This window comes from Opisthocomus hoazin, chromosome 12 (genome assembly GCF_030867145.1).
Source record: "Opisthocomus hoazin isolate bOpiHoa1 chromosome 12, bOpiHoa1.hap1, whole genome shotgun sequence".
NCBI classification, from domain to species: domain Eukaryota; kingdom Metazoa; phylum Chordata; class Aves; order Opisthocomiformes; family Opisthocomidae; genus Opisthocomus; species Opisthocomus hoazin.
Window position 1 is genome coordinate 10,758,038 of NC_134425.1, and position 17,597 is coordinate 10,775,634.

Here is a 17,597-nt window from a genome sequence, read left to right on the forward strand (position 1 = left end):
GCGCTGCAACATAGTTGATGGTATTTGGAGTTGCCATAGTGTTAAATGTTTCTCCTGCGATCAGCAACTGGTGATTTAAATGAAAATCTTCAGCCATTTTTCTCTCCTGTATATTGCACAGTCATTTCAAATTCATCATAGACAAAAAGGTATAAATGATACCGGGTAAAAAATGTATTGTGTCTAAATGAGTTTTCCATGATTTGATTTCAAGGTCATAGCACACAAATAGCATATGCTTTCAGTTACTGTAAAGGACACAACATGTTGAAGACCTTTAGTCATCTGAGTTATAATCAGTAAAAATGTACACACGTTCACTTCACAGTACTTGCATATTTAAATGACTGAGCTGAATTTTGTGTCTGGACAATGTCCAGGCCAAAAACTTAGAATTTCAGTTTTTATGTGTGGGATGATTTACGTTAGCAGTTCTGACAAATGAGTATGAGCCATAGCTAGGTGAAGGCAAGCCAGAATCAATGGGACTCCATGGCGCTTAGCACTTGTAAAAGATTTTGAGAATTTAATTCTCAAATTTATCAGTATTAATAATTCTAATTTAATGCATTTTCCTTGTCACTTACAATGAGTCAAATGCTAATTACACATTGTCAAAAAAGATGAATTACCATTTTACATGCTTAAAAAGAATGTCACTAATACGTCTAAATATAGATGTGAAATGCAGAATGATATGATCCTAATCCCCGTAAATACCATTGTTATCGAAAACAATTTTGTACTGAATTAATTTTGTTGTCATAAAAGTAGTAGTACTGGAAAACTTAATGATCAACATTTAACCCTCTAACATGTATTGGTATAAATTTTGTGTTCAAATTACACAGAACTAGTTTGCGAAATGAATTATTTCCCTTTGGCAGGGTAGCAATGACTTCAAGAAATAGCACGTCGCTATTGACAGATCACAAATTCATTTTTTTTCTCTCCTTTGCATTGTAGATATTCATGTTTAAAACCTGTATAAATGCACAATTTACAGCTATGCCCAGCAGCAGTAGCTACCATGTCGTTTTGACTGACAATGATGAGATTTCTGTCATACTTTGCCTCTCCTACAGTGCCAGTGATGGGATTTTTTTTCCTGGAAATCTTATTACTGAATGCACTGTCGTGGTCTCAGATGGAACTTTCAATCAAAAAGACAATCAGAAGGTTATCCATTTGTGAGTTTTCTTACAAAAGAGCTTTGCAAAACTCTACAGGATATACTATACCTCATAGTCACAGCTACTTGCCCTAAACGCTTATATGAGTATAGACAATAATGTGATCCATGTCTCCCAGCACCTTCCTTTGCTCCCAGGACTGGGATGTAGACTAGAAATTGGCTCAGTCTAAGTTTCGAATCAGACTTTTCCATTTACACTACTATTAGATTTGACATGGCAATTCAGAACATCCCGGCACTTGGTGCAAATGATCAGTAAAAATGTATTTGGCAGTTATTACCGTCTGTTACATAAATATGTTTGATTTCATTGAAATCTTGATGACTGCTGCTTTTCTATCCTTAGATGACCTCGCTGTTTCAATTATAGTATTACCAAAATCACTGAAGTTATTCAGAGGCAATTTTTTTTAATGCAGTGTAACTTAGATGAATTGGATACTTCATTAATTTCAATAAAATCTTTATAATACATATAGAAGTGGTGCTAGCGTATTAGTTGTCCACAGACTACAATCATTAAAACCATCCATGCCACAGCTAAAGCAAAGTAAGTGTTTCCTTTTTGAAATACAGACAAAATTGGGGGTGATGCATGAAGACATTTTTGTTAGCAGAACAAACATTACTAAGGAGCTTAAAGAGAGGAAATTGTTTTTACTAGCAATACTTTAACAAAAAAAGTGTGAGGTTATTTTTCAGCATGGCGCAGTGAATTAGACACACGTAACTCCTGTGGTCACAGACTGCTGCATATCTAATTGTGCAAACACTGTCAAAAATTGCTTCAAATATTATCCTTTTTTATTTTGACTGTATTCAACTAATAAATAAATTATTTTGAAGGAACTACATTCCTCAAAAAGCTAAAAAGTTATTCAGGCAGATTCCTTTCTGCCGTGTACAGGTAAAGCTGAAAGAAAAGCAATAACAAGAAAAGTATTTATAAAAATATATTTCACAAAGTAGGAAACAATACAGGAGTTTCTCTGAATACAATACATGGAAGTAAATAAACAAACAATGATATAGCTTCAAAACAAAGTAGAAAATTAAAATGATTTGCATGTAATACGTAGTTTTATTATACAATTGCTACTTCTAAATGGCAAGTTTGCATTACAAATTGAGTATGCTTGCAGCTTCTAGTGTTGTTCTTTCTCTGTGTGCAAGAGCCCTGGTGCATCACTATGAATATTATAGAAAAGAAATGCTAATAACATAAGCAGTAAAATTATGTACACACTGGTTCCTGCTCTAATACAGTGGAGAACTATAAGCATGTTTTTTACTGTACTGTGTTATGTGTGGATTTCTAAAAGTCTATAGTTTAAATATTCACATGAACCAGTTTACTTCCAGCTATTTGTGCTTGTATTAAAAACACCAGGTACTAGATTTAAGAAGAAGATATAAAACTGTCAAAAGTTTTCTCTGGGAAAGTTTTAGTCCTGCTAGCATTCTCTTAAAATTCAGCTACTGCAAATGGATAGGTTACTGCTTTAACCTGAAATAATTTGTCATTTTTCTTTTCAAAATGTACATGTATTAAACATTCATTATATATAGAAAAAATCTAACGGACATAATTTAGTTTTCTTCATAATCTTACTCGATAGATTATCAGTCTTAATAAATAAAAGCAGTAATGGAGATCAATAAAATATTTATTTCAAAGATTAAACAAATAAACTTGATCTTTAGCAATAAAATCAGCCATTCTTTCATATATGTAAGTCCATCCCCTTTCACAGGTTTTTCTTTCCTTTCAGAAGACGAAGCACAGGACTGATCCTTCTTCTAGAAAAAGACTCTTTTGTAAAGCGAGGTTTTGTAGCCCTGCCTCTGAATCTTTGCACATTAGTAGGATTTATTACTCATCACTGGAATGGATTAAGAACATGTGAATATTTTAAGGCTTGACACAATATTTAAAGATGATATTCAGTCTGTGGTTATGTGGCCAACAATTACCTTATGTACAATGTATGGTCACTGCACAGTAGAAGCCAGTAGGAATTTACAATGCTATTTCTATTCAGCATTGCTAAGAAGACCAAGATATTGCTTTTAACTTTTCTGTGGCGGGATCTTTGTTGGCAATGCAGAAACAAACCATTAGCTTTACACATACTGGTGGGAGCTACTGTTCAGCAGCAAAATCCCTGCAAGTCCATTCTCTAAGAAAGCACCAATTTCTTTTTGTTCTTTTCAATTCACTGAAGATAATCAAAGATCCAAATCTCCATCTTCAGAGTGGTCAAGTGAATATCAAATATCCAAAGACTTCTAGACACTCCACATACTTTACTTCACACTCCACAAGACTTAACCTCCTAACATATACTTTGTTTTTGGTTCAACATTACAATGTAATTGATTTTATAGATGACTGGCGCTAAACTTGCCTCTAAAACAAAAAGCCACATTAGTTTTAACTAACAGCAGTGGCCCTAGAATATTACATGATCATTAAGTCAACAGTGAAAAAGTTTGTAATCCACTGTCAAGTTTCTTTGTCACTTTCTCCGACTGAGTAAAGTTCTCCAAGTCTTTTAAAGCGAGGACCCCATTCACTGAGGTAGTCAAAATTCTGATCTGAGTCTGATGTAGAAGACTCCAATGAGCTAAGGGAACCAGCCGCTGACCCTCTTCCTTCATAGCCATAAATCTGGATAGAGTCATATGGTGGAGCCGTGGGATCATTATCGGCTTCGTGAAGCCTTACATTAATAAATTCATCAACATCAACACCATTAGGAACAGGTGCAAGACCCTGCCTGGGCATAAATTGAAGATCGGGCTTAATATCCTTACGAGGCAAAAATCCATTAATCCCATCCGGATTTTGCAAAGTTGCAATGTCAAAAGCTTCTGTATCTTCTTCTCCACCTCCTTCATCATCATAGCGAATAATATTTTCCCTCACATCTTCATCATCTTTGATGATTAGAGGTTCATTCTTATGTCTTCTTAATGTTACAAACAGCACCACAATGACTGCAAAGAAAGCATTACAGGTTGATTAGGTAAAAAATTTCCAATCAAAGCATTACATGGTAAGCAGAGTTGTGGAAGATGCTAGGTTGTTTTTTGTGGAAATAAGAGCAATGGGGGTGTGAAAAGCTGAAAGACCTATAATTTAAACCCCATTCAGGTGATGAAAATTTGATCAGAAGCTCTGGTTAGCCCTCTAGTTTTCTATTATCTACTTATATTTATATCTGAAGCTCAATTTTATATAAACAGTAAGATATTGCAAACTTCCATTTTTGAGCCTCAAATTTAGACAACTTTTCCCTTTGGAAAAATTGCAAACCTAGGTGAAGTCCAGCTATCATCATTCACCAAACATAATCTGTAATGATTTACATCATGCATGGAGTTTTTCAAAATCTGAGGGTGTTTTTCTGAAAACATAGTCCTGATGACAGAAGGAAATTTGTGTCTTTTTTTTCACGTGTTGCAACAGACTCATATTATATAACTAACAAGAGAATGAGACAGTAAGGGAGAAAGAAAGAGCTTAGATACATCAGTTTCAGAATCATGGACAGGTGCATAAAAAGCTCTAAATTGGTTACACTGTTGTTTTTGCAGCTTAATGCTGAAATCTCAGTAACTGATGTAAATCTCAGTTACAAAATGAAGCTGCAAAGACCAGAAACAGACTTCTTCCTTCACTGTTCTCTCCTTCGCTTGATATTGTATACAAATTTTATATGTTTTATTAAAATATACAGTGCTTCTTATCTTGTAAAACCTTAATGTTTCTTATGCCATTACAATACAAAGTAAACTCATACAAGTCTTAAAAGATACAACAAATGCATTTTCCATCTTGTGCAGTATACAGTGTGTTCCCCTTGCTACTTAACATACCTGATTTGATTTTTGGTTTCATATTCCATACCTGTTTTGTCTGTAAGTCTGCTTCAGATTGGGACTCTCCTTCACATGCTTCTGTTCATCCCAGCACAGCAAGGATGCAGTCCTGACAGGTCTTTCAGTACTGCTGCACATTGCACTGTGTTAGATTTTCTGTCCTCCTATGTGACTTCTTTGCTTACTACAGCTACCCAGGAATCAGAAAAATTTTGAACACCAGGCTGTGAAATGAATACATACCTAGCAGCAAAATGATGCATGCTAATATTGCAATTAGGGCTCCCATACTGAGGCCAATGGGAAGTACGTATGCTTCAACGTTACAGGACTGGACAATACCATCACTGCTGCAACCACAGACTCGAATAGTGAGAGTGCTAGTGCTGCTCATGGGAGGATTCCCACTATCGCTTATTATGATTGGCAGTAGATATACTTCTTGCTTCTGCCGGCTGAATCCACTATGCTTTGCCAATATGCTGAGAGTATTATCTGGAAAAGGGAAAATTTTCATTGTTTCACCACATAGAACACCAGCTAAAACCACAGCTGCTTCTTTATGCGTTCATAAAACCTCTATACAAACACCTATGCACTTTGTTATATTCATTATACCAGCAGCATGTGACACAGAAATCCTTCCCCTTTCTGTCTGTCTGCCCATGCCCCAAAAGAACGAGTGCAACATACACATTTTCTTGTGTCATGTGGTATGATCATAATGGCAACCCCTCACTTTCTTCTCTGTGTACATCCCTATAGATGTCTTCCCATCATGTTTCATCACTGTTTTTCAAGTCACACAGTCATAAAAATTCAACCCATACAACAAAGAGAGAAATTAAATGTTAAAGTAACCCAAACTTAATAAAGCACACTCATCAATTAAAACAACTGTTCCACGGTTTATAAGGACAAATTGCACATTATTTTTCCCTGCTAGAAAAGATTCTGCTTTTTTATTAATGAGATTAATGAGCAATACAAAGACAAATGAAGGAAAAGCTGAATATATTAAAAGTTGTAGGCCTGATTCTCAGTGATCCAAAGATTTATTGGGCCTAAATGATGAAAACAGAACAAACCAAACCAGAACGTGTCTCCTACGAAGGCAGCCAGAGGAAATGAGTCTAGAACATTCTTACCTCTGCACACTTATGCAGATACTTAATTTTAGAAACATATAGAGGCATCTGACTACATGACATCCTACCCACACATAAAGTTACACAGTTAGACGTCTCATAGTCACTCAGTTCTCAGTTTACCATCAAAATGATTACAAGCTGATTTTACTTACAGTAATCATATAGATTCTATTGTGTATAGTTGTAAGAATTATAGATTCTAGCCATTTAATGACATACTGCTATGAAATATCAATGATCTCGTATGTGCCAGAATGCTCAAGTATACACCATGATTAGTGAGCATGTCAAATATGCAAAACACTTTATTTACACACTTAAATATTCAGTTTAGGTTTTAACTGGTTTATTCTGTAGAATAAAAAAAATAATTCAGTATTAAGAGCTATATACTAACAGTGTGAATGTTGACTTGTACGAGTTTGGGTTTTGTGTTCTTTCATCAAAAATAACACCACAAATTAATAAAAAGTATTCGATGCACACTGAATAGGAGTGTGTGTGTGTGTTACTAAGGGATCCAACGACAAGACAATTTAAAAATAAAGCTGCACATCATATTTGGGAGAAGGAGATTGTAGCTCCTTTCACTGAACTCTCTTCCCCTGTGCTACCGAAGTTAATTTTCCTGAAGTATCACAAACAAAAGGAAGCCTCCTGATATTTTATGCTATAAAATGGGCACATGCAATCAACTAAAAGTCATTCCATGAAAGGAAAGACATTACTGAGAGTTATGTGGCAGGCACACGCAAGAGAAGACTTGGAAGACAGGCAGTGTTTATATGACAGATACAACAAAGACCTAATTCTCAAGTCTAAACCAAAAAAACGTACCTGACAACATGTGTATGCACATAGAATCATTAAGGTTGGAAAATGCTTCTAAGATCATCAAGTCCAACCATCAATACATATAGTGACTGTAAGAGAGCTTTATATCTCCTTTGATCTTGGTACTGGTCAGGTACTCGCTTGAAAATATGAAATCGTTTACTAATGTTTAATTTGTACTAACTGTGATCATCAGGAACATTTCTGACAGCCCATAGTATTTCTGCACCATGCACCACTGCCCCTACGTATGTATGCTCGAAATAGCTGGCAGTCTATGAAATACAAACGCCAGAGAAAGATGCAGAGAAGGAAGAAGCAGAAAACATTCATGAAGCAGATACTGTAAAGACATTTTTCACATCCAAAACAGAAATTTAAAATGCAGTATTTTATTCTTGAAATGTTTCTTAGTAAGGAGGCATATTAATAAGTGTGGTGGTGCAGCCCCCCCTCACACCTGGCAATCCCAGAACCAGCCAACATTGTATCCTTGCTTGCACTGCAGGAATAGTTAGCTGGTGTGAATTGAATCGGAACGACTTGGCACTTCCCTTGTCTTTGTACAAGAGCAGTGAGTTGGGCTGATCAGGCGCTCCCTGACTGCACCTGCAAATCCTGCTGCCTGGAGTCACACCTGCCTGCAGAACTGTACATTCTGGGTAGTACTGGAATTGTACAGTTGCTGTCTGCATCAAGTGGATTGTGACCAGCATGGAAAATTACTGGTGCCTAAAGTCAATCATCTTGAGACCCTACAAAGAGCAGTACTAACGAAGGCCCTTTGAACTCTTCTGGTCTGCAGTGGGCTGCGCCCAGTAACTCCCTCTCAGTGGGATGCCTCTCAGAGTAACTCATGAACTACCTCGGCTGATCTCCTTGAGACTCCACCTTTGCCTGTTGAGAAATCATTCAATTTGAAGTATTTCACTGAACTCAAGGGGAATTTTTGTGCGAGCGTGTGTGTGAATCGATTCAACATGATATTCTATTACTCTGATTGTAATAGCAAATTCTCCTTAATCACTTAGTAAATGTTAACTAGTGATTAGTAACTGTTAACTTCCTGACTCTCTGTCTCTTTTAAACTGTGAACACACAAATGTATTTCCTAGACATAAACCGTTGTGGTCTAAGGCCAGTTCTGCATCCAGCCGCACCTAGGCTCCTCTCTGAGAGAGTTTAGAGAGCAAGGGGGTCCAGTCCAAATCTGGTGGCTCAATGGGAGGGTCTCCCTTACCCCTTACACATTTCTTTTACTCTGTGTAAATAATTTTCCACTCAAAACCTCCTTCAATTTTGTATTCTGTTCAGTAAGTATTAGAGTGAACCTTGCCAATGAACTTTGTAAGATCACATTTTCTAAATTTTCAGTAAAATCTTTTCTTGCAAAACCTCTGAGTGATCGTTTAAGCAACCTAACCACTCATTCACGACAATAAGGAATACAGGTACTTACAGGATATACTGATAACAGAATGAAGCATTACTACACTTTATCATGTCCTGAACCTATATCAAGACATACATCAGTAGATAATTCCTATAGTTAATTCATCACTGCCATAAAACAAAAGAAGAAAGATTATGTGATATTTAAGTACATGGAGTAATTGTCTCATACAAGAGAACAAAGAATGCTTGTTTTCACATTCAGTGACTAAGAAACTGAACTTCAAGTAGGCTCCTTCTGAAGTTCAGTGTCTTTGATTTTGAAGTCTTACTGTATCGCTTCCATGGTGGAATCACCTACTATCACACTTTTGCACCCTAGAGAGGTTCTTACTATAATTTGTATTGCAGGTCATGTAATAATTTCAGCATTTTTCCTAGTGTTTAGAGTATGTAACACATGAAGATCAACATAAAAATTAACTCCTTTATAAAGTAGCATAAATATATTCTCTTCATAATACCTTTGCAGAACAAAAAGGATTCCTAATGATTTTTCTTTCCAGGAATCCTGTTTTTATCTATTCAAGTTGGAAACAGTCACATCAAAACTGATGGCACCCTGGAGCTAAATAAATAGTCTAGTCATTCCTTGTGCCCTTTATAAAATTAAAGGAAGCATATGTGTTTACTGAAGATAAATTCCAGGTATAAGCTCTTAAGAATTCTGACAACTCAAATAGGACCAAACTCCTTGATGATAGCCAGTGTTATATGTGCCACTATGATGCAGTGGAAAAGTCAAGTATGTTTTAAGTCAACAATTAGCACACATTCAGAATTAAGCAAAAACTGCACTCCTCCTTGGCTGAATGTACCAAAGATTTAAACACACGTTGTGCAAGTTAAACGACTTCCAGTGTCATACTTGCTCTCTACCTGAACTGCAAGGAACAAAGGGAAATATTATGTTAGTAAAATAATATTGTAGCTAAGTTTTCCTGAATATCGGTGCTTATTGTTTTATCCAAGTAAGAGTGACTACCACACCTACTGTAATGTGTAAAAGGTGCATTTTTTTTCTGATAGCATTCTTTTCCTCCTCCACCCTCCTCATTTTCAAATACTGAAAAATAAATATCTGTCCACTTGACTTTCTCCTGCGAAACTAAAAATATCTCTGCATCAGTTGCATCCTTAATTGTTTTGCTTTAACCTTTCAAAGGAGAAAAAAGTATGTGGGGCTCAATTTCCAGCTCTTTCTGTCTTTGAGACAAATCCCACTCAGAAGTGTCACATCTGTAGTCATTTATTCAGAACTCCACAGACTTTTACAGTTATATTACAGAGTACCTTCTTGTGCTCTAGAAATCTGTACTGATACAGCCTGTTCCTTCCTATAAGCCTGGTACAATCCCTCTCTGTCCAAGCTGGAGGAAAGGATTGATATGCTGAGTCCTAGCATCCCTGCCCATGACATATATGCAAAAGAGGTAAGGCACCTGCTTCGGGCAGAAATGAAAAAAAGAAGCTGCTCTTGTTGGTGACAGCTTGAGTTACCTTCCCTCTTTCTGACGCACTCACTGCTACTCTGTCTGGTTCAGAAAATTCTAATAAGCCAGAAACAGAGAGTAAAACAAAGTAAAAAAGAAAGAGTACTAGAATGAGACAAATAGAATAGGGCAGAAAAAATGAGAGGAAGGAGTGGGAGATGGAGAAAACAAAGTGCTCATTTCTGCCAATCAGTGAAACTATGCCAAGAGTATAAGAGACTATCTGGTACCAGTACAGATTATCGATCAAAGTTCAAAAGAAATGAGATAAAGTAAAAGATACGCAAGATATTTGGGATATCTAGCCTGTTTAAAAGAAGCTGCAACGATTGAATAGTTAGTATTACATAAGAAGAGATGCAAGACAAGGAGAGAAGAGAATAACCTTTCTTTTTTTGGAGAGGTTTGCTGTTGTTGTTAAAAACCACTGTGTTAGAGTACAGTTGATCTTCTTGTGCCCGGAAAGAAACTGGCAATCAGAAGTAGTCAATAGGAAAAGCAAAATGGAATGACCAAATTGTTTTGCCAATGGATGGCAAGTACTCAATTTTGCCTTGGGAATTTTGTTTAGCAACAAATTTCTTTCCCTTCTTTGCTAAGTCCTAAAATAAATATAGATTGGTGTTGCTAGAGATGTGACTCTTCAGTGAAGAACAGTAACTCTCTGATGTTTTAGTAGGTTCCTAGAACTTGAAAATAAATCCTAGCAGCTGATTAACAATAAACTCAATTTATCTGATTTGGTTTCTCCTCTCAGTGGACATTCCCCTTACCCGTAGCTGACAAAACAGCAGGAATCTTCTCCAGGAACAACCTCCAGCCCTGCTGCATGAATTAACTTGGCAGCAGGTGCTCAGCAGGAGAGGGGACAATCACTTTCCACTCATCTTTCCAATTAACCCATTGATCCTTCATTACAGCGCTGTTCAGGTTATTTATTTATTCATGTTACTTTTAGCAAAACACGGAAAATTACATACAGAAAGAAAAAAACCCCTCTCTGTTAATAAAGATCTGAGGTAACCTGCCACAGGCAAAGAGAGACACTAAGTCTTTACCTCCAGTCAGAGAGGAATATTCAGGAGGTCCTTTAAAATTCGCAATCAAAATGAGCCTCCCTGAGTTCTGCACCCTTCTGTGTGGGGTAGGGATTGAAGAAGTTCATTGAAATGACAATAAATGCCATTTCACTGATGATGTACCAACTACACGGGATGGACTAGGAGCTATATTCTGTCCTGCAGGCTTAAGGAATAGTGTACGATAATTGATCTTAATAATTGTCTTAACTCATCACAAATTTTCGCACCAGTGTAAACTCAGAGTAACAGATCTCCAGGAATACATAATTACAATTTAGATCTGGAGTTCATTTTTACACTTTTTTAAACATAAAACCGAAGCAGTCGTTTAGATCACCAGATGACTCTCAGTTTCTGAAGTTTACATGCAGATTTGCGGAACAGCCGTGAAAGAGACTGTTACGGGAATATCTCCCTCACAGCTGGAACAAAGAATGACAATGCAGAAGGTCTTTACAAGGTGTCCAGTGTGACTTCTAGGTAAAAGTAGTTTGAGTAACCACAACCGAGGACATGCTTACCACAGGGCCAAGAACTTCCTGCAGATTCCCAACTGTTCTCAAGACCCCTTGATCCTTTTTGAGGTTCTTGGGTGAAAGATTTTGAGAAAAAGTAATAATTTTAATACAAAGCTACTTTTGGATTTGCTGGACATGAGTCACTTTAATGGCATCAACATCAATCTGAATTTGAAATTAGCAGGCAGGAGCCAACTTCGTCTTCCACTTTGTACAAAAATGCATGTTGCAATTTTAAGCCACACAATACAATGACAGAACAAAAGCAAAAACCAGAAGCAGTCAGTTTACTTCCAAGTGTCGTTTTCAGTCCACACATTATTGCAATTCCCTCATGGTCTCTAATATTTTGAGATCAGTGGACTTCCCTGCTGTGTAACCTTAAACCTACATATCGCTTTTCTCTTTCTTTTTCTATTGCTTTTATAATGTGCTCGGAAAGATCAAATCATTAATGGTATTAAGGACTTTGAGATAGAAATTGTTATCTATGCTGGATATGTTACTTATGTGAAGTAACAATTTTAATTGGAAACTACATCTGGATACACTAGAAGGACAGAAATATATGTTTCTTCATGTTTATTCCAGCTATCTTTTTGTGTACATTTTTTAGTCTAAAACAGATTCTCTATAATACGGAATCCTTTTGCACAATTAGAAAAGCAGAGAGAATATCCTTACTGTGATACTCTCTGCTTTTTTCTGATAATGAAAAGACAAGGACAAGTAATTCACTTCCTTTCTCAGTTCATAAATGGTATCTATTCTCAGATAAAAACTTGAAATAACTTAATAATTATTATCATCAAGATTTCAAGGGAAGCTACCAAAACACAGTCAGAAAAAAAAAAAGGAAGGTACAACATTCTAAGAAATGTTAGCTATAAAAAATTTAGCAGTCTTCTGCAAATACACTAGAAGAGAACATTCAAGAGAATACTATTAATTCCTGTATGCGCCTCCTGTAATACTTGCTATTCAGTACTGGATACCTTACAACATTAAACAGAGATTTTCAGAAGATCTGTAGTAATACTGGTAGTTTTGTTTTTCTTCAAAATTCAAACCTAATGACAGAGAAATAGCAGAATACAGGGAAGATTCTAATCCCCATTTTAGAGACTGGGAACTAATAAAGTTGTCGAAAGAGATGGAGGTCTCTCAAAAAGTCTCTATGTACATTCCATTAGCTATAAGCCTTACCTTAAACATTATTCTTTTGCATATTTTCTCAATAGCACATACCTTTCTATGAAAGGATTTACAAATAACACATATTTAGATTGGTAGTTTCACACTGCAAAAACAAGACCAATGAATGCAGCCCCAACAATTCACTACTCATAATACCACATGTGATATCTCTCTGTCAACTCAACTGTTTTGAAGTCTTTTTTTATTCTTGTAATTACAAAAGCAGTGGGAAAGAATATTCCTGATCTGCTTTCTGACCTAGCACAAAAACCACAAGCGGCAACTCAAAGCATACGCTTATCAATGTTCACCTTGTAAAAGAACAGTATTCATAGACAGGCTCTGAGCTGAAAACCTGATTTGTATGTTTCAGCCTGTGCCTAAGTACAAGCATCAGTTTCTTGTTTCCAAAAGAATACCATTACAACACTTTGAGATACACCCGTGTTTATGTAAGACAGGTCTTTTTGTTTCTGCCTTAGGCTGTAACACTTTTTAAAGGAACATCTGATTAAAAGGAAACTATTTTGAGTTTTCATGTTATAAATTTGCCAATTGTTAGTAGATCAAAAAAACAATCTATTTGTTCATTTAGTATAATAATTTCGTTTCATGATTAAACATAGTATTTTCAACAGGGATCAACATTTTTATGAGAACTCATATATGTATATATGTTAATATATATACGCAACTGTTATGTGTAATATTTTACATGTGTACTAGATCTTTCTTGATGACCCTCATACGAATCCTGTTGAGCAGCAGTTTGCAAGAAAGATGACCCTTTGCCTAATCTGTATGGTAAATGCATAAATATTCTATTCAAGTAGAAGGCTTATAAAATAATCTGAAAATAAAAAAAAAGCCATTTTTATAGCATATTTATTCTGATTTATTGTAGCCAAACCATATGGGCACTGAAGCATTCACAGGTATTTCAAACTGACCTGCTTTTCATGAATGTCAAAAGTTTGTGATGTCTTAAAAAAACCAGATTGATGACTGCTATCAAATTTGATAGCAGGCATCAGATTCAAAATAAAAAAGTTTTTGTGCTATAAAAATTCAGCTGACTGATCAAACTATCTCTCCTGCACCATAGTAAGTCACTTGCCATACTAACATACATAATAGCAATTCACAAAACATTTCTATGACACATTAGCAAACACTTGAATGGATTTTTATTTTTCTAGAGATCTGGACTTTCTGGAATCCCTTAAAATACCAGGAAGAACACAGGAAAAAAAGTATTTCATGGGGGAAAAATGTACTGATAAGGAGAAGAATTGGAAAATGTCACGTATTTTGTATCTTTTTTTTTTTCTTTACCAATTGGCCTAAGTAATAATAGCTTATGCCAGAATTGAACTGCTGAATCAGCTAATGAATAAAAAACCTAAACACATTTCCAGGTCATGTATTCCTTTGCAGAAGTAAAAAGTGCTGCTGGAACTTCTGAATCACGAGCAAAGTAATAATTAATCATGTATAAGAATACACCATTGTCATATGTTAAAATTTCTTGGAAAGAGGAATAACCATGTTAGTACCATTGTGATGCAGAATTGGTAGTAAATAAATTCTTGACAGAATAGAAAAAAACCCAGACAGATTAACAGCAAAGTGATGGAATAAGCATTTCCTCCTACATTTTTCCTTTGAAAAATGTGAACTTTAGATAATAAGTGTGTATAATTTCTAGTTCTACTCCTTTGGAAAAGTCTGAACTTTAGATAATTGTCTCTTAAGTATTCTAAAACTTTTCTTTGACCTTTAGTCCAGCAGAACTATAATCAAACATATCTATATGGTCACTTGCAGTCTAGCCACAACTCTTCTATTTTGTACCTTGGTTTTTTAACTCATTGAAGAAAGGACAGAAAATCCCTGCTGAAAAAACAATGATGTAGAAGCACGCATTGAGTCTGAAACAGTACTAGCTTTATTGTTAACGGGGTAGAGAAATAATTAGGACATAGCACCTCTCTCTCTTTTTAATTTACAGATACTTATGGCAAGTCAAACTAGGAAACTTTGGGCTCTGGGTGTGTTTAAGTTACATAGTTACCACAGTTGTCTGAACTGCACCCAACATACCTGATTTTAATCTCACCCATTCTGATGTTATGCCCATTTATCTCTTCTGAAACTCCTGGTGCCAGTTATGGTTGACATTCCCATAATCTGAAGCAAATTCAGGCCAGTGAAGATGTAAAATATGCTAAAACAGCACTGGCTTTTGCCTCGCTTTTTTCTCTTCTGTGTTCAACAAACCAGCCACAAACTTGTTTATGAATAGTCACATTGCTTTGACATGCTTTACTTTATTCGGATCACATCACTACATGGCATTTGCATTGAATGTTACATCTGTAAAATGTAAGAATTAATGCAGGTTTCCAAGCTCCAGTTTAGAAAGAGAAATGAAATGGCTGTCAAATGTGCTTAGCATTAAAAATACAATATTAACACAGCAATTTGCATAGACTGATGGATCATTTTTGAAATGTACATATTCTAGTTAACTCTATTATCTTGCTATTTTAACCAAAAAGTTTCAGAAAGTAATACTGTGGTTTATAATGCTTTGATCAAATAATGGCTACATTTTGCATTTGAACCAAGAGCTTTCCATTACTGTGTTGTCAGATTCCAACACAATGCTGCAAAGATAAATAAAACAGCCAAAATATCCCAAGGCTTTGCCATCTGTATTTCTCTTTAGGGATAATGGATTCTTATTCTTTCTATGAATGTGTACTTACAAGTGTAGTCTAGGAGGTGAAACTAACGAAAGATAGGTATCTAAGCCCCTTGGGTCACTGTGAGATTTACAGTTTTACATATTACATTGATTTGGGGTTCTCTTATGTGTAAAGCTAAATCTCAAGCAGATTCAATTAAATTTATAGTACTTTTATTAGGTCACAGTATTTTTATTAGGTGATGGAAGGGTTCCAAGAATTCCATCCTATGTTCTTCATCTTCCTCATTTCACACACATCCTTCAATTTTGACTTCAGTGTCTTACTTCTAGGGTCTGGAAAAGTTCAGAGTCTTCATGACTATGAAGACAATCACAGATGTTTGAAGTGCATTTTTCTTTCTAGAATGTAAACTATGAATACCATAGTAAGAAAAATAAAACTTAAGCAGGAACATTTTGGTTTCTAAATGTGATCTGTTCTGGGCATTGAAGTGAATTTCACACTAAGCAACTTAACATCCACTCCTCCATGACATGTTAGTTGTCTTTTCTCTTCCAATACTGTATGGAATATATACATGCACATGGTAAGAATGTAAAACAATTTACCAGTAGATCATATAACAGTCCTTTAAAACTGAATCGGGAATCAGATATATCTACCATATTGAAGTTTTGTTATAACAGTTAGAGAGCCAAATTCAAGCCATACCAGTGTATTTCTATTATGCTATTACTTTTTAAATAATGTTCACTTTGAAATACACTGGCAGAAAGAAAAAATCAGACTATAAAAAAACCCCCAGCATTTATTGGAATGCCACCCATTTGTACTGCTGTAATAAAGGTCTTGTCAGCACTTCCATTACAAAATCCCAATTTTCAGGGGTTTATAACTCTGACATAACAACTTACTATGAGAAGAAATTTAGAAGGTGTACTCTCTGCCAAAGAGCACTGAAAGTTAAATATGACTTATATTGGCTGAGGTATTTTAAGTCTGAAAATAAATTGAAATATTTTTGACTTAACATTTTCTTGAGCTGGTGTCACTTAAGAAAAAAATGTGGCTTTGATTTTAAAAAGCACAAGATCCTGCAGTTCTTATGTATGCAGAACTCCCTTTAACTTCACTGAGAATAATTTCTGTGAGAGAACTGAAAGGACTGCCATTAAATATTTTGTAAATGTCATCAGGAGTTATATTAGATTTTTGTAATCTGAAAGACTGAAATGCTATGGTAAAGATTGCCCCAGGCACACAGGCAGCATGATTATGACTATCTGAAGACATTCTCATATGCAGATTACATATAACAATAACGATTTGTTACCATCAGGCCAATAATGGCAGTAATTTATACCTCTGTCTTACACCCAAAGTATATACATAATGTCTTCTTATATGCACACCTCTCAATGAGGACATGTTTCCTATGGTGAGAACTAGTGGTCATTTGAAATGCAGGGAACAGCGAAATGCATCCAGAGCAGGAATTTCAGTAAGTGAAAAAAACAACTGCACATCTATAGAGTAGAACAGATTCTATAAAGTTTTCAAATGAAACGTTCCAGATACTCTTGGGAACCTTTCTGCACACCATGGAAACATTACATAGAGAAAACTTGGCATAGCCGGAAGTTCCAAACTAGCATACACAGACAGCTTACAGAGAATCAAAGCAGGTCTACAGGAACACACGTGCATATGCACTTAAATTTCAAGACTGAGACATACTGCAAGACCCTAACTTTGCTATATACGTTGCATGACACAACACATAACTTGGAAAGAAAAAGGAGCTAGGGAAAGATGTCAGCATTTGAATTCTGCCTCATTGCTGTAGAGATATTACAAAGTCAATGCTTCTATTGGTAAATATCTGCAAACTATAGCATCTGTTCATAAGATGTTCTAGAGTTTTCATAGAATCATAATGGTTCAGGTTGGAAGGGACCTCTGGAGGTCATCTGGTCTACCCCTCTATTCAAGCACAGCTATCTAGAGCCCAGGACCATATCCAGGCAGCTTTTGAATATCTCCAAGGATGGAGATTCTGCAAACAGTAAAACATTT

The 17,597-nt window shown here is 35.7% G+C and overlaps 1 protein-coding gene across 1 annotated transcript in view; it reads right to left on the reverse strand.

The window, feature by feature from the left end:
* Positions 1-1,963: 1,963 nt before the first annotated feature.
* Positions 1,964-17,597, reverse strand: part of CDH8 (cadherin 8) — a 150,560-nt gene continuing 134,926 nt past the window's right edge. The window contains exons 12-13 of the mRNA XM_075433595.1: positions 5,324-5,575; positions 1,964-4,195 (exon numbers count right to left, since the gene is read on the reverse strand). Of these exons, the coding sequence (XP_075289710.1) occupies positions 3,702-4,195; positions 5,324-5,575 (746 nt within the window). The 3' untranslated portion in view covers positions 1,964-3,701. The remainder of the gene's footprint in view (positions 4,196-5,323; positions 5,576-17,597) is intronic.